The sequence below is a fragment of the Macrotis lagotis genome, chromosome 6 (genome assembly GCF_037893015.1).
Source record: "Macrotis lagotis isolate mMagLag1 chromosome 6, bilby.v1.9.chrom.fasta, whole genome shotgun sequence".
Taxonomy (NCBI): Eukaryota; Metazoa; Chordata; class Mammalia; order Peramelemorphia; family Peramelidae; genus Macrotis; species Macrotis lagotis.
The window spans coordinates 11,421,763-11,439,388 of record NC_133663.1 but is presented as its reverse complement, the minus strand read 5'-3'; the positions used below and the strand labels follow the sequence as shown (position 1 = coordinate 11,439,388).

The 17,626-nt window shown below is 43.7% G+C and overlaps 1 protein-coding gene across 7 annotated transcripts in view; it reads right to left on the bottom strand.

Annotated features, from left to right (window-relative positions):
* Positions 1 to 17,626, bottom strand: part of KIF1A (kinesin family member 1A) — a 210,751-nt gene that overhangs the window by 98,285 nt on the left and 94,840 nt on the right. For 5 of the 7 annotated variants that reach the window (XM_074190741.1, XM_074190736.1, XM_074190739.1 and 2 more), the window contains 8 exons: positions 17,099 to 17,176; positions 15,719 to 15,784; positions 15,003 to 15,020; positions 13,860 to 13,935; positions 12,127 to 12,205; positions 10,807 to 10,949; positions 4,038 to 4,171; positions 1,835 to 1,914 (listed from right to left, as the gene is read on the bottom strand). In XM_074190741.1, coding sequence (XP_074046842.1) covers positions 1,835 to 1,914; positions 4,038 to 4,171; positions 10,807 to 10,949; positions 12,127 to 12,205; positions 13,860 to 13,935; positions 15,003 to 15,020; positions 15,719 to 15,784; positions 17,099 to 17,176 — 674 coding nt within the window. The remainder of the gene's footprint in view (positions 1 to 1,834; positions 1,915 to 4,037; positions 4,172 to 10,806; positions 10,950 to 12,126; positions 12,206 to 13,859; positions 13,936 to 15,002; positions 15,021 to 15,718; positions 15,785 to 17,098; positions 17,177 to 17,626) is intronic. The other 2 variants (XM_074190738.1, XM_074190742.1) reach the window with 1 other exon arrangement.

Here is a 17,626-nt window from a genome sequence, read left to right as displayed (position 1 = left end):
CCAGGTTAAACTAACTATGTTTCTTCAACTGATCTGCATGTGGCATGAATTCAAGGCTCTTTATCATCTTGGTAGCCCATCCTCTGGATTCTCTCCAGCTTATCAATTTTCTCCCTCAAATATGGTACCCAGCACTAAGCACACTACTGAAGCATTGATGCAGTCTGATGGAGGCAAGATCAGAGATACTGGAGCTGCAAGTTACCTTGGAAGACATCCAGTATAGAGGTTGTTTTTAAAATTTTTTAATTTATTTAAGACCATGAGGTTAAGTGATTTGCCCAATGTCACATAGGCAATTATTAAGTGTCTGAGGCTGGATTTGAACTCAGGTCCTCCTGACTCCAGGGCCAGTGCTCTATCTACTGCACCACCTAGCTGCACCTGTATAGAGGTTCTTAATATTTTTTGCATAGAGGTTCATAATATTTTTTGAGATCATAATTATAGATGCAAAAAATAAAATGCATGGATTACAAAGGAAAGCAATTTTGCTGAACTACAGCTATAAACATATTTTAAAAAACCCAACATGCTAGGGAATCCCATAAGAGGTGCCTTTGATTTAATTCAACCTCTTCATTTTTCGGAAGAGGAAATAAACATTCCAAAAGGATAGCTGAGTTTAACAAGCAGCAGAACTCAAATCAGAACCCAGGGCTTCTGGCTTTCAAGTTCAGCATTCTTTTCTTTGTTCTGTACTGCCTCTAGTCAAACTGGGAGTTCCTTCCAGGAGAGATCATCACCCATTTGTTGCTGATCCATAATGATTTTTAAAATAAATCACTGACTATGGGAGGGGAGCTCTTTTTCAAGGTGCTCCCCTTTCTCTTCTGGCAAAGAATCCTTTGGCCATGGGAATGATTCTTCAAAATCTACCCACTTGGATAAGAGCTCTCATTTTCTATTTTGAAGGGAGTCTACATTTAGCTAAATATCCAGGCACGGATCTTTCCTTTCTAATTCCCTCCTGTTGTGGACTCATCCAGTGTTTTTATCAGTGAAGGGTCAGCACATTAACTTTGCTTTCTAAATTTCCTTTCTGATTCCCTTCTTTCAGATTCATTCTGTGTTTTGTTTTCTGGAGGGTCAGGATTCTGTTAGACTGAAGTTCAGATTCTTGGTAAATGCTAGCAAACAGACAATTCTATTGAAAATTTAAAAAAAAATGTCCAAGCAACTTTGATTAGCTGACTGATAGAATGGTTAGACAGATCTAGAAGGATTGAAATTGGAGCCTCGTTTGCCAGACAACTCATTTTTGCTATTGGCAGGAGGCACTGGGTCCTGGCTTAGGGATGTGAGAACATTCTTAGTGGAAAGGAGAAGTTATATTGGTTTAGACTAGATGGAAGCTAGGGCAAAACACTTCTGGTCCTATATTTACCTCAAACTAACTTTTTGACTTTGAACTTTTGTGAGGTGCCTGAATCTGTAAAAAGCAGAGCTCCCCCAGAGGCAGTGTAATGGAATGAGGAATGACTTGTCCCACGGCTTATAATTTCAGAGATTCTAGACAAAGTTAAGACCTGGATTTGAATCTTGCCTTTGTGGATAAGTAACTTATGTACTCTTAATCCCCTCCATCCATTCAGCTTAACCAATCAGCTCCTTCTGCGTTCCCCTTTTGAAAACCATTTAAATGCCACCTGAGGTAAGCATTTGGAAAAGCATCTGAGGATGCTCTCATCTGGCATTAAACGATGCATGGGGAATCGTTCATCACTTGTTCAATAATAGTCTAAAGTTCTGTTGCATTGTCCATTTCCACAGCATTGAGGCTTCAGTGCCCCAGGGTCCCAAACTGAGTGTTTGCAATTCCCAGGATGCTCACCTCTCCATCCGGATGGCTTCTGTCCTGCGCAGTTTCTCCTCCCAGGTCTCGTTCAGTTCAGCAATGATCTTTTCGGTCTCCTATAGTGTGTATGGAAAAATTGAGGGAGTGAGTGAAGGGTATGAGTGGGCCAGATCCAAACAAAAGAAAAGAGACTAAAGGAAGTTAAGAAAGGCAGGAATGCTGGGAATGGACAATGTTAAATGGCCAGACGAAAGTTTTAGAATTTATTTAATGGTTAAGTTTCTAGTTTTCTCCCAGCAGGGAGACCAAATGAATGAAATAGATTTCTGAATGAATTTCTCATTAGCCTTCTAGCTGGTTAAGATCTAAGATAAAGTGAAAGATAAGTAAAAAAGTCTGGGAAGAAAGGGGTAGCTAGGTGGCACAGTGGATAAAGCACCGGCCTTGGAGTCAGGAGTACCTGGGTTCAAATCCGATCTCAGACACTTAATAATGACCTAGCTGTGTGGCCTTGGGCAAGCCACTTAACCCCATTTGCCTTGCAAAAAAAACCTAAAAAAATCTGGGAAGAAGAAAGGAAAAGATAAATGGATGGGATGGGAACCACAAAAAGGAACATGAAAGATAAAATGGGCTTTTCTTACAGAATGAAATACAATTGACATTTTGAAAGAACTAGTTTTAGGAAGAAGGGGAGGAGAACAGACTTTGATTCTTATGCTGGTTCAAGATAGTGTTAAATTTCTTAAAAACATGAAGATTGGGAACTGTTTTCATATTCTGAGGGACCATCCTCGAGTCCTATGTCTGTTTTCTTTTTTTAAAGTGGGGTTTAGTGACTTGTCCAAGGTCACACAGCTAGGCAATTATTAAGTGTCTGAATCTGGCTTTGAACTCAGGTCCTCCTGACTCCAGGGCCAGGGCTCTATCTACTGTATCACCTAACTGCCTCTGTTTTCTATTAAGCTGCATGAGAACAGATTTTGGTGGGTGACAGTCTGGCTTGTGCAGGGAGCTTCAACTCACTGGTTCCAGAAATATCAGGGAGACACTATACTGTCCAGTACAGATGGAACTGAGACAAATATCACAAACCAGTTGATTGGTATGAGTTAGTCTGGGTAGTAGTATCTTCTCTCTCATGGTATAGCCAGAGCCCAGAAATGGTGGCATCCAGAAAGTGTTAGACCTGGAAGCAGCAAGAACTGCTTTAGATCCTTCCTCTGGGGATATATATTATCTGTGTGACCCTGAACATGTCCCTGAATGGCTCCTAAGCTTTAGTTTCTTCTTTTGCAAAATTGAGCTATTCCTGGGAGCAGGCTTCGTGTGAGGTTCAGGTGAGCCAAGTTGGAAGAAACCGTCTGGGCCAACTTTCTGGTACTCTGTTGTAGATGTGCAGAGACAGCAAGGATCATAAGCATCTTTCCCTTAGTTACTGTTGGCCACTCCCACTAGAATGAGAAGCTCTTGGAAAACCAAGACTACTTTTTCTTGGTCTCATTACAGTGTCTGCAGATAGGGAGCTTCATAAATGCATGATTAACTAAGGAATTTCTTTAGTTGCTGTTGAGCCATTTCTGTCACATCCAATTCTCCATGATCCCATCTAGGGTTTTCTTGGCAAAGATACTGCAGTGGCTTGCCATTTCCTTCTCCAGCTCATTTTACAGATGAGAAATAAAAGCAAACAGGCTTAAGTGACTTGCTCAGGATCACACAGCTAGTATGTGTCTGAGGTTCTCTTGACTCCAACCAAGGCCGGTTTTCTATCCACTACACCACCTGTTGCTTGATGGATTAATAATAATATCAGTTGTCATTTATATAAGACTTTTAAGATTTACAAGGCACTTTGCCTGCTTTATATTACTCTTTTTTTTGAATTTTATAAGATAATGGGCTTTAAATGACTTGTCCAAGGTCACACAGCTAGTAAATATCAGGTGTATGAGACTGGATTTGAACTCAGGTCCTCCTGAATCCAGGGTCAGTGCTCTATTCACTGTGTCACCTTGCTTCCCCCTACCCTTTTTTAAATTAAGACTTAATTTAAATTAATTTAAATTAAATGAATTTAAATTAAGACTGTGTCATAGATGCTACTATTATAGATGGTAAGCTAAGGGTCAGTGTTTTGAATAAGACCACATAGACAGGATTAGAACCCAGATCACCTTGACTGCAAGTCCAGTGTTCTTCCATGATCGCTGCCCCAGAGGTTTTCCCCTTCACTCACCTTCAGCCTCTCAATGGCTTCCTCACTGCCTGGAGCAAACAGCATCCGTTCATGGAGGCTGGACACAGAGGCCGCTCGGCTGGATAAGGCCGACAGGGAGGATGAGGGGCTCATACCCACCAAGGCGTTGGTCACTGTGGAGAGATTGTCAGGGCGTTGACTCAATTCTGCCAAGCCAGGGTTACCATTATTGTTCTCAAAGTCGGACATGTCTACGATGGGGAAAAGAAGAAGGAGGGGGACAGACAGACAGGAGGAAGAGAAAAAAAGCAGAAAAAAAGAAAAAAAACGTAGTTGGGAAAAAGCAACAAGGTGAAGCAAAGAGAACGCTAAAATCCAAAACAAAGAAAACAGGCACAAGCAAGCCCTGCCATGTCTAGGCTGACCTCTCTTCTCATGTCTGCAGCCTCTGGGACTTCTCCTTCCTCCTCTGGCCTAGAGCACAATGCCTACCACCTTCTTACCTAGGCTTTGATTCCTGATGGTCACTACTTCAAAAAATGAGCATACCAGTCTGCCAGATGGTTGATGAAGGCCTTCATCCACAGAGCTCTCTCTGGGTCTCTGGAGGGGTAGCCAATGGCTCAGTCAAACTCTCCACTTCTTTCCTAGAGAATATCTAACACCTTCTAACCTAGTCTTTCATTCCTAATGGTCACTGCTTCAACAATGACCATACTGATTTGCCAGCTGGTCAGTGAAGACCTTCATCTACATAGCTCTCTCTGGATCTCTGGAGGGGTGGTCAATGGCTCAAATTCTCCCCCTCTGGCCTAAAGCAGAATGTTTACCATCTTATCACCAAACCTTTGATTCTTGATGGTCACTGCTTCAACAATGACCACACCAATTTGCCAGCTGGTCAATGAAGGCCTTCATCCACATAGCTCTCTATGAGTCTCTGGAGGGGTGGCCAATGGCTCAGTCAAACTCTCCAGCTCATCCTGTAGCCAAGTCAGCTAGCCTCCATTATTGCATGGCAAGGTCTGGCCTCTCAGAATTGGCACATAAAGGGTATTCCTTCACACCTGTGCTAGCCATCTGTGTTTTGGGCATGGCTTGATGGCCTTGTTGAAGCCTGTGTTCTCAGCTCTCAACCCTTGTCTTGAACAACCAGAACCCTTCTTTCCTCTTCTATCTTCTCTCAAAGCCATTGACTTCCCCCATCATCTCCCAGCCAGTCACCACCACAACTGCTCTCGTCCTGTACCTCATTAGGCCAAAGTGGCTGTTTCTATATTTTCCTCCTTATTCTTGGAGTTCAGACTCAGACCTCAGTCATTCCTATTGGTGAGATGGGCTTTTAGTCTATTGGAGAAATAACTTAGAATTCCAAGGTCTCCAGATGTTCTTGGTTGCCTTGTTCCGTGGCCATATCTATTTCATTGGGATTCCAAAGAAAGGCTCAATGACCCTCTTGGAAAATCCTCTGGAGGAACTGGGGAGTTTTTCTCTGTCTAGGTTTTAGCACCTTCTCTAACTGACCACACACAGTACATGAAGCACTCCGTCCTCTGATAGGCCACTGTAATCCACCATGGAGGAGTCCATGTCACCGTGCATTTAGGGACAGTACTAAGAATCTGGTTCAGAGGAGCACAGACATTCAGAAATGAGTTAATGAGGCTCCAGGATGTTTCAGACACTAAAAAAGACAGAGAACCATACTAGTTCTAGGATTTCCTATTTCCGTTGTCACCTGAGTCACCATTTTTCCTGGAACTGGGGATCACAGATTGAATTCCTAGGTCCTTCAGATAGAGATTCTAGTTTTGCTTCTGAGCTAAGGTGGGATCCCAGCTGCTCATCTCTACTGAGATACACAAAGGTCCAGGCTGCAGGACCAGCCATGCAAGCTCAAGCACTAGGAGAAGGAACTTAATACCTCTTGTCGAATGTCATCACTATCATTACTTCTCTGGTGGTCCCACAGCACCAGCCCCAATATCTTGGGCAGTTCACCAGTGCAGGTATCAGCCCCTCCTAAAATAGTTCTATGGCCAATAAGCATGACAAGAGTTCTTGAATCACAGAAGTAGCTCCCATGCCAGCTCTAGCAGATACCAACAAGAACAGTAGCAGCAAAAGCAGCAGCAGCAGCAAACATAACTATAGCATGGAGATTGGTCCACCAAAAGCTCATTGGGAAAGCAGATGTTCTCCTGTGGCACCTGGGCTCTGGAGAGAATCCCCGAATCATTTCTTGGATGAGTCCAGAGGCAGTGAGCGGGCACAGGGCTGGGCTAGGAGACTCTGAAGGCCTGGTTTTCAGTCCCAGAGCTGTCACTAACTTGCTTTGCATCTCCTTGGGAAAGTCACAAACTCTCTGGTCCTAGACTAGAAGGGGGAGGTTGAACTAAATGATCACCATAGTCCCTTCCAGCCCCAGCATTCTACTCTAACCATGCTTATTCAAGGACCCTTAAATGGTCTTTGTTAAGGGACTTAGTAAAGACTGAAGCTCATTAAAGAAGTCTCTATTTTATGACTCTCTCTCCTCTCAGAGTTGTAGTTTCTCTGGACTCAGAAAAAAAAAAAAAAGGTTGGCTGCACCTAGAAAGGGAGAGCCTAAGCCAAGAGATAAGTAGTAAGCTGTTTTCCAGATTTGGTGTGTCCATTTTTATGCTGATCACTATTAAAGTTCAACAAATATCTCTCTTCCCCAAAGTCTCTCATTGGTGTGATCTATCAAGCTTGTTTTTGCTGCCAAAATTCCCAGACTTCACCATCTAGTAATGAAACTAACAACCTTAGCTTGACCAGGTCTCAATTAGGGGATAGCCATGGTGGATACTTCTGTATAAGTGAGATTTTTACCCTTTTTCATGATCTCTTCAGGGTTTAGACCCAGTAGTGGTATTGCTGGATCAAAGGATATGCACATTTTTATTGCCCTTTGGGCATCATTCCAAATTGCTCTCCAGAAAGGTAGGATTGGTTCCCAGCTCCACCAACAATGTATTAGTGTCCCAGATATCCCATATCTCTTCCAATATAGATCATTGTCCTTTCTGGTCATATTGGCCAGTCTGAGAGGTATGAGTGGTACCTCAGAGAAGCTTTAATCTACATTTCTCTAATAAGTAATGATTTAGAGTAATTCCTCATATGACCATGGATCACTTTGATTTCCTCATCTGTAAATGGCCTCTGCATATCCTTTGAACATTTGCCAATTAGGGAATGGCTTTGGTTTTTCAGTTCTCTATATATTTTAGAAAGGAGTCCTTTGTCAGAAATACTAGTTATAAAAATTATTTTTCAATTTACTACATTTCTTTTGATCTTGGTTACATAGGTTTTGTCTGTGCAAAAGCTTTTTAATTTAATGTAATCAAAATTATCCAGTTTGGGCTTTTTAGTTTTTTTGCAAGGCAATGGGGGTGCCCAGCCAGTTTGTTTTTCATGATGTTCTCCCTCTCTTCCTTGATCATAAACTGCTTCTCTTTCCATTGATCTGACAAGTAAACTAGTCCTTGACCTTCTAGTCTGCTTATAGTATTGTCTTTTATGTCTAAATCCTGCACCCATTTGGATCTTATCTTGGTATAGGGTGTGAGGTGTTGGTCTAATCCAAGTTTCTGCCATACTGTCCTCCAATTTATTGAAAAGTTTTTATCCCAATAGCTGGACTCTTTGGGTTTATCAAACAGCAGATTGCTATAAGCGTGTCCTGCTTTTGCACCTAGTCTATTCCACTGGTCCACCACTCTATTTCTTAGCCAATATCAGACAGTTTTGGTGACTGATGCTTTATGATAAAATTTAAATCTGGTAAGGCTAAGCTACATGTGAATACTTCTTCAGTGCTTGGGGATCATTTGAACAAGGCCTTTCCTGTTAGACTCTTGCTTTACTTGCATCTACTTGGAACCTTGATGATAAGGAGGAAGAAGACTTTTGTGAAGACTTGCTTTGAATTTTACTTCATGGATCTCACCAGCATCAAAGAACATGTACCTGGAACAGGTTCTCTCTGGAGGAACACATTTGATAAGGCCATTGAAGGCCTTATTTCTCCCAAGTCCAACCTCAAGGTTCATCTCCTTAAACTGAAGCAAGTACCTCTTTGCCTCCAATGAACTCCTCATGGAGAAGGTAGGAATTTACATGAGCTCCTGAAGGAGTCACAGTCTCCCAGCTACATGATCCTGAGGGCCACCTCCTCATCCCAACCATTCTCATTTCCTTTACAAATGATTGTCATGGCTCAGCTATCATCACCTCACCTCTTTGAATTGTCCAGCTCTTCCAAAGCTTAGCCCAAACTCTATCCTCAACAGGAGACATTGCCTGGCCTACCCAGATATTAATACTCTCTCTTCCCCTGGTATTTACCTTGTATTGAGGGACAAGAACCCATGATTTCATTAATATGGCAAATTTTCAAGTGGGGAGGCTCCTTCTATCAATGTAGGTTGGTACCTTTTCTGAAACATAGTCTTTGAGAAGTTCCTAGAACTTTTCAAGGTTAAACAACTTGCTTAGGGTCACACAGCCAGTATGTGTCAGAATTGGGACTTGAATCCAAGACCATCTCTCCAAGCGGCTACATGCTAATGTATAGAAAGACTTTGGATTTACTCATGTGCATGTTGTATTTATCCTACCAGTAGAATGCAATCCCTCTGAGGGCAGGAGCCTTTTTATTTTTGTTTTTATGTCTTTAATATCTACAAGTGTATGGCCCATTTTAGGGTCTTGAATACAGCCATATTGATTAATTGATTGATCAATTGAAACATAAGTCCCTTGAGGGCAGGACCTGTTTTTTTATTCATCACTGAATCCCTAGCACAGGTTTCTATCTCCTGGAAGGGAGAGGCACCTGGAGGAGTCTAGCCCAGTGGCTAGCCCAGAGCAGAGGGTTAATAACCACTTATGGATCGATCAGAATAGAATCCTTTGAGGGCAGGGAGCTCCACTTTTGTCTCCCTATCCTCAGTACCAAGTATGGTGCCTCAAACATAGCAGAGGCTGAATTCATTCTTGTTCTAGAAGTGAGCTGAATGCCCTTCAAGTTTCTAATGGGCAGCCATGGCACCATCTTGCTTCTAGGCACACCCTCCTTCTTCCTTCCTCTCAAAGTCACTTCTCCCCAAGGCTCCCTACCCACTGCCTGACATTCCCAAACTTTACTATTGACCTCAGAGAAACAAGTCTTCCCCACAAGTAGCATAATAATCCTGCCTTATGGAATCACAGCAGGCACTGAAGTCACTGGAAATGGCTCCCTGTCCTCTGAGGTCAGTGATGGTTACTGAAGAACAGAAAGCTAGCCTTGAGTTTGACCGATCCCTGCCACAACCATTGGCTCGCATGGCTCTATAGATCAACCGAAAGTTGAGTAGCAATCTTCTCTATGATGTCCCAAACTAATGGTCCTCCAGGGAGCAGGATACCCTTTGAGCCAGTCCGTGCCACTTTTGGACAGCTCTGATTGTTAGTGGGTTCCTATATACATAGAGTCAAGACTAAGCTCTTTGGAAAATTTCACCCATTCCTCTCGTTCTGCCTTCTGAGTCAGCATGGAAAGTGGTAGAGATATTACTCATCCATTGTCCAACAACTTTCATGCCCTTTCCTTCCTCAATCCTTTTTAGAAGCACCAAGACCCTCCTCTTCCTACAGTCATTGGATTCTAGATCTGGAGCTGGAAGGGACTTTAGATGTCATCTAGTCTAGCACCCTTACTGCATGTGAGGGAACTGAGACCTCCAAAAGTTGTCTGAATTCAGCCACGTAGTGACTCGTGGGGCAGGTGGCTCTTGATTCCCCTCTTTCATCTTTTGGAACTACGATTTGGAGGGAGATGCAAGAAGATAATAGGAAGGGGAAAGAATGGCTGAGTCAGAGGCCAGACATCTGTGTCCAAGGGGATGCCAGAGCCCAGGCTTGGGCCATGATTGCCAACCTTGGAGTGCCCTTCTAGGGGCTCCCATCCCATGCTGTACTTATGTCCCTTGCCAATGACTGATCTCTCAGAAGCAGTGAAGAACACAGAGATATCAGCAAAGGGAAATACACACATTTAGGTCCTCCAGGCACAGTGTTGGCTAAGAGAGGCAAGGAAAGGGAGAGTGGGCAAGAAAGACAAAGAAAACAGAACAACAACAGGTTTAACTCTCTACGACTTGGGAGCTGAAGCCAACAAAATCATCCCCATGGAGCTGGTGGCTGCAGGATTTCATTTCCTTTGTTGCCTGCTCAGGATAGGTGGCATGCTGGGGTGCTCTCCCTGTCCCTCCCCCTCCACTGACTTCTAACTCTGGCCCTTGGGAAGGACCTACCTCACACCTGGATAATGGCTGCCCTAGCCCTGGGAGTTTGGGCAATCTCTCACCTTTCTAACGCACTTCCTCCTTTAGAGGAAGGGGGCTCACTTGAGAGGTAAGGCAATTAATTCTTAGGAATCAGAATGTGGATTGTACTTCATCCCTTGCAACCAGGAAGTACTCGGTCTTGCAGGGGTAGAGAGGCCAGACAACCTAATATTGGCCACATAGCAGTAAAGGGATGAAAGGAGAGAGGGAGCAAGAAAGGGAAAAAGGGAGATAAGAAGGGTAAAAAGGATAGAGGAGGAGAGGGAAGGCCTCCCAGAGAAGACCTTGGTATAAGTTGGGTTCCTTTGGGAAGAGTACTTTGGATGTCCCGATTTGCTGTGACTTTTATGTCTGAGATCCAGTTGCCCCAGCCCTTCAACTAAGGGACAAGGAACTCTAGTCGAAGAAAACGGACCAAGCGGATGATAGCATCACAGGATACATACTGTCAATGATGTCCCCAAGCCCCTGGGCATACAGGAGGTCTCGCAGACGAGCCACCTCATCCTTCAGCTCCCGGATTAGCTTGTTGTTGGGATCCTCATTGATGACGGCATTGCACCGGATCTGTTTGGCCCGATCGGCGTATCTGCAAAGAAGAGAAAAATACTCAGTGGACCAATTGTCCATTGCTTCTAGGAAGACGTTCAGTAGCCAGAGGCCACACAATAAATATGCTTTGTAAAACTGAACCTTTGTGAAGCAGCAATCATAGGATCCTAAATCTAAGTAATCTCACAATTTATGGAACTTAATCCTTTTACATTTGAGGAAACTGAGGCTCAGTGAAGGTAAGTCCCAAAATGAGGATATTAGGAAGGACAGGGACAAGAGGCTTTGAGGAGCTTCAGAGACTTTGGCTAAGCAGTTAAAAACCCCATACAACAGAGAAATAGGTCTAGAAGGTACTAAACCTTGTGAACCTTGAATGACATCACAAAAATGAAAGGGTTAGGTTTTAAGGGAAGGGAAATGACTCCCTACTAATGTGAAGAGAGACTTGAGGGGCAGCTGGGTGGAGCAGTGGATAGAGCACCGGCCCTGGAGTCAGGAGGACCTGGGCTCAAATCCAGTCTCATACACTTAATAATTACCTAACTGTGTGGCCTTGGGCAAGCCACTTAACCCTATTGGCTTGCAAAAACTTTAAAAAAAAGAGAGAGAGACTTCAGAGACTATTTAGTATAACTCTCTCATTTACAAATGGGGCAACTGAGGCATGGAGGAAAGCAACTCATTCAAAGTCATAGGATCTTAATATAATAAGGGAAGTGACCTTCAAGGTCATGAGGTACAACAGCCTCATTTTAAAAATGAGGAAACTGAGGCTCAGAGGAGATAAGTGATTTGACCAAATTTATACAGGTTGTAACTGGGAAAATCAGCATTACAATCCAGGTTGGTTAACTCTTAAGTTGACTATGAATGACCTTGTGACATCAAGTGATCTCTCTAACCTAGAAACTGCCATCCCCACACAAACCCTTCCTTTCTAGGCACCTCAGTGCTCTCCATCCCAATTGACCTCTCCTAACCAGGTCTATGGCTACAGTCAAGAAAATCCCCTGGACTTTCAAGCAGGGGGTGGGGTAGAATGGCTAGAACTAGGGGAAAAGATTAGTTGTTATCTCTCTTTCTCATGCCTCCTGAAGCGAGGGGAGACATTCACTGGATTTTAATCAGTGCTTATGGGAAGATGCTGGAAAGATGTAGTTGAGGTCCCTGAAATGACCACATGCATCACTTTCCTACCCTGAAGGTCTTACCTCAAGGTACTCAGGGTCTCATCATAGTTGATGTCAGCAGGGCTCAGAGCTGCCACCATCGCAGTCCTAGAATTACCACCTGTAGGGGGAAAAACAACCAAAAACCTCACCACCCTGCCTTGGGAATGGCCCCTAAGGAACTGGATAACAACATTCACTGTCCTTTACTCCTAGGGAGATGCAAGTTTCTTTTTTGACATCATCAGCCATGACTGCCTCATTTCTTACAGAAGAGATCTCTCTTGGCCTTGAGTTCAAATCCCCCTTCATTATATCACTGTCCAGACACAGTAGGAGCTGACATGTGGTCTCATGTGACTCTCTTTATAGCCCTGTGAGATGAGGTGGTTTTATTATTCACATTTTATAGATGAGGAAAACTGAGGCTCAGGTGTGATTTTTTTTTCCAGATTCCAAGTCCAGCCCTCTGCCAATGGAAGTGTTTGCAAAACCTCTGGCTGCCTCTCCAGCCTCTGTAAATGCCGCTTATGATTGGGACTCTGACTATGGACTTTGATACACCTGGACCTTGGAGCAGGTTCTTTCCTTTCATCATTTGTTAAAGATCTCATCATTATTGTCTGCCATGAGGATGGAATCTATCATTTGGATTTTTCTCTAAAATGTCATTACACCCTCAGGATATTCCATTCCTCTCTGATCTCTAAGGCCCTCTTGCCAGGGTTTCTCCCTGACCACCACAAAGCAAGGGCCCCAGGTCTCTTGAGGAGAGACCCTATATTCTGAAATCCCCCAGTCTCTCTGTGATATCCTGCTTTGCGCTACCCCTGTAACCTTGCATAAGCAGTTTCCCTTCTTTGGGCCTCATTTTTTCCCTCTGTAAAACAAGGGGATTGGATTAGATGAATTGCCCCTAAGGGTCCTATCACCTCTGATCTATGATCAGCCCTCTGCTTGCTGATCTGAGTGAAGTTCATTTTAGGGCCTATTTCATTGTGCTTGCCTCTACCTGCAGAATTGTTCCTTTGGGACTCATTGTGTGATTATCCATGGAGTCCATGGTGCGGCTGAGAAAGAACCTCAATTCGCAGAGCTCCAGGCCTACCTTATCTATAGCTTGTCATTGAATCACCAACTAAGACTCTCCAGACCTGAAAAGGCATCTAACCCCACCCCATTCACCTACCTCTATTCTAAAGATGAGAAAGTTGAGACCCTGGGCATAATCTTCCCAGGGTCATAAAACTACCACCTATATGGGGTAGAACATAGGAGAATGGATTCGAGTGGACCTAACCTGCAGCTGTCTAGCTCAATACTCTCATTCTATAATAACAGAGACTAAATGTCAGAGAGTTTACGGGACTCATTCAGCATCCCATGACTGGTGTCAGAAGTGAGATTTAAGTTCAAGTTTTCTGACATCAAAACCAGGGCTTTTTCCCTCCCTCACACCCACTCCTCAAGCTCATGCCACCCCAAGGGCTAATCCCAGTCCTTGGAAAGGCTTGGAAATTGGACCAACCCTCTCTGACCCCAAATGTGCCTGCAGTTTTGTATTCTGTTTGTCTCCTGGAAAGAATATCAATTTTCCCAACCAATGGTCCGATATCTTTCCTGAGGAAGGTAGACAGAGGAAGCAGAAAATGGAAAGCATTCTCCTTGGGAGCCAGGCCCACTTGGTGCCCCTGGAGACTGGTTGCCAGGGAACTGTAGGCGGAGGAGGACGGCTGCTGAATGTGAAGCAGCAGAGCTGAAAGAAGATTCCTTACCCAAATTTTCCCGGAGGAGCCAGGTCAGCACTGAATCTCTATATGGAATGAAATCAGTCTTTTTCTTCTTTTTATTCTGCGGGAGGAAAAGGAAGAATCCAAGGAGGTCAAGCCTTGGCAGGTAAAAAAAAAGAGTATGAGATGAAGATTGGTGGGCTAGCCAAGTGGCTTATGTCCAAGCCCAGGCATCAAAAGGACAATGGAGGCCCAGCCAGTCTTTTCCACTCATCTCCTTTGTGAACATTGTTGCTTCTACTGGCAGCCTCTGTCAGGGGCTAAAATTGGAGAGATAATATCTCTCAAGGTCACTCTGTATTAGAAGCCCTCTGAGGCTCAGTAGAGACCTTATAACCCTGGAATATGAGCAATGGGCATCTCTTTGCTTTGACTTCTAATCATCAGTCTGGTTCTTGGGTTTCACCACAGAGGTACTACTAAGGTCTCATGTTGTTCCCAACACAAAGTTATTTACCCAGGGAGTTCAAAATTCACTGTTTGATCAAGGTGGGCAGTAGACAGCAGATAGAATTAGATGCTTCCTGGACCTCAGCCAAGGGAAACCTAGAGATCAGCTAATCCATCTTATTGCCAGTTGTGCTTCTTGTCTTTAAGATATTTAGGAAAGGAGATTAAAAGAACTGTCTTCAGTAATTCAGCCCATGGATCTAAAGAGGATTCTTTTGAGCCAGGAGAGGTGGGAGTCAGCAGAGAAGACTTCCCTGCCACAGGAGGTGACATTTGAAGGAGGCCTTGAATGATGGATATAATAATGATAATTGGTGTTTGTACAGTATTTTGACATTTGCAAAGTACCTTGCTACTCCTCTCTCCCTCCCCCTCTCATTTTATAGATAAGGAATTAGAGAGGTGACCCTTATATTAAGGGCCATGATTTTATATCAGTACCCTAGTTTTTTATGTTTCTAGGTATTACAGGAAAGTGAACGAGGGTACAGGATCATAAATGTTTTGGGTCACAGAGGTAGACAAGGATGGAAGTTCAAGATAGGAGGAACTCCAGCCCATTAGTTATTCTATTAGTTGATGCTGAGTTCCCTCCCCAACCTCAAGCCTTATTTTTGTCCTCTAAGATATCCCTCTAAGTAGAGAACAAATATCAAAAGGAAATAGAGAGACACAAACCTTGTTTGGTCCAGAATCCTGAAGGAAAAAACAGAGAAAATAACTTAGAAAAGCTAAGAAAAACAAATCATGGTGAGCTGTTAGGACTTAGAGGCCAAAATGATAGACTGGGGAATGAATTGCTGGCATTATTAGAGTAAACCATCCCTCTGGACCAGCTGCCTCTCCCTCATGTTGGTCTTGGTAAGTCAGCCAAAGAAAAATGTAGCTATTTCAACAGCTGTCTGTCACATATAAGAAAATAGCAGATGGAAGGGAATTGGAAGGGTTTCTGATGATTCAAACTTCTGACTTCCTTAATAACTCCAAACTGTCCTCAAAAAAGTACAAGGTCCCATGGTCCATGGAGAAGAAGACAATAGGATTTAAGAATAGAAGGTTTCAGAGAAACCTCAATGGTTCTGAAAGGAGTATCCAAGATGAACAGCACACCTTTCCTTAGGACTACCTGCCCCAATACTTAGCCCAAAATTCCTTTTTGTAACATAGCTGAACTAAAGAAGAATTGGCACTGTACATGACTGGGTCCTACCAGTTCTCAGGAAATCAATACACCAGATCTTTGGAAAAGATAGACACAGGACACTTTAAAACCATCTTTAACCCCTCTCAGAAGTCCATGGCAGAACTGGCATGTTGGAGCCCACAGCCAGAGATCCTTCCTAATTAGCCATCTGTCCCTTAAAATTAAAAAATAGTCCTAGAGCCAAACTCACCATTTCAGCTAGAGCAGAGATGACTTTTCCCAGTGTGGTCAAGGACTTGTTGATGTTTGCTCCTTCCTGTTGTAGAGAAGAGAGTTGCAATGTTGGGAAGAAAAGTCAAAATAGACTTCCTTTAGGAGCATGCACGCGTGTGTGTGTGTGTGTGTGTGTGTGTGTGTGTGTGTGTGTGTGTATCAATGGCTCCCTATTCTCTCTAAAATAAAATCCCAACTCTTTTATTTGGTGTCTAAGACCCTTTACAATCTGATTCTAGTCTTCTTTTCAAGCTTGCCTTTCATTATTCTACCCAGTGCTCTTTGCATTCCAGTCATATCCATTTACTTGGTGTTCTCCAAAGAAGACATTCCCATCTGTGGACCCCAGGCTTGGAATGCAAGCGTGTGTGTGTGTGTGTGTGTGTGTGTGTTTGAGAGTGTGTGAGTGTGAGTTAGAACACAAATAGATGTAGCTGACCAGAGTCATACTGAATCTGAAAAAAGAGGGGGAGACCCAAATCCCCAGGAGAAATTGACTTGATGATGAACTCTTAGAAAATGGCACTGACTTTCTTGCTAAGGTTTTACTTATTTGGACATTCAGCAAGTCCCTTTCCTATTCCCCAGACCCTAGAATCAGGGTTGCCAGCTGCAATTCCATCCCTCACCCCAGTTCCAGACTCCACCTTGCTAGGTCTACCCCAAAGGAATGAGCAGAGTCTCATGACTGCTAGCCTACCACAGGAAGCTCTGCAATCCCAGGCCAATACTCTATTCCCTTCCAGATGCTCTTGTCTGTGGGATCTGCCATCTTCCCTAAAGGGGCAGGCCCTTGACCTCCACGAAATTAAATTCAAGCAATATATTAAGCTCTGATTTTTGTCCTGTGCTCTAGAAATACTAGAGAAACCAAAATGAAATAGAGGAACCTCAAAAGTTTACATTCTATGGATGGGGTACAGTATGTACATAGATGAGTAAATGCAAAGAAACAATTGAGAGATGGGGAGAGAGAGAGAGAGAGAGAGAGAGAGAGAGAGAGAGAGAGAGAGAGAGAGAGAGAAGAGGAGCAAGGGGGAAGGAGAAAGGGAGGGAAGACAGAGACACAGACAGACAGTGAAGCAGGGAAAAAGACAGAGAGATAGAGACAAAGATACAGAGACAGAGAAAATGAGGGGAAGGGCTCATTAATAAGGGGAGGGTTGTAGGACGGCCCCTGAACTGAACTTTGAGGGAAGGTTCTGAGACACAGAAGTGAGGAGAGTTCCAAGCTTGCAAGCCTCAGGGTCCTGCTCTAGATCATGTTGGGTGCTAGGTTCCCAAGGTCACCCCAAAAGTCCTGCTCTCAGCAGTAGAAGCAGATGGAGACTTCTCAACAATAGTTGTACTAGCTTACCTTGAGCCGTGTTCCCTTGGCTCCTGTGGAGTCAGCTCGCTCACTTCCCGCCAGGTCAACGAGGCTGATTTTGCTCACCTGAGAACCAAGTCAAATCAGGTGTTAGAGAACATTCCTGAGCCTCCCATGGATCTGAGCCAGGAGAGGTGGGACAGCAGAGAAGACTTCCCTGCCACAGGAGGTGACATTTGAAGGAGGCCTTGAATGATGGATGTAATAATGATAATTGGTGTTTGCCCAGTATTTTGGCATTTGCAAAGTACGTTGCTAATAGTCTCACAGCTAAGTGAAGAGAGAGAGATTTGAACCTAGACCTCTCTTAGCTCCAGGCTTCACATCCTGCAACCCTTTGGGGAGAATATTTGTGACTTTTCCCCACTGTCTTTCATCAATGCCTAGACTATGGGTACTTTTACCCTTCATGTTTATCTTTTCCTTAGGCCAAATGGAAGATTCCTTTCATGTTTTGGCAGGATTCCTGGCTTTGTTTCAAAAGCAAAGACCTTGAGAAAAGCATATGGCTACTCA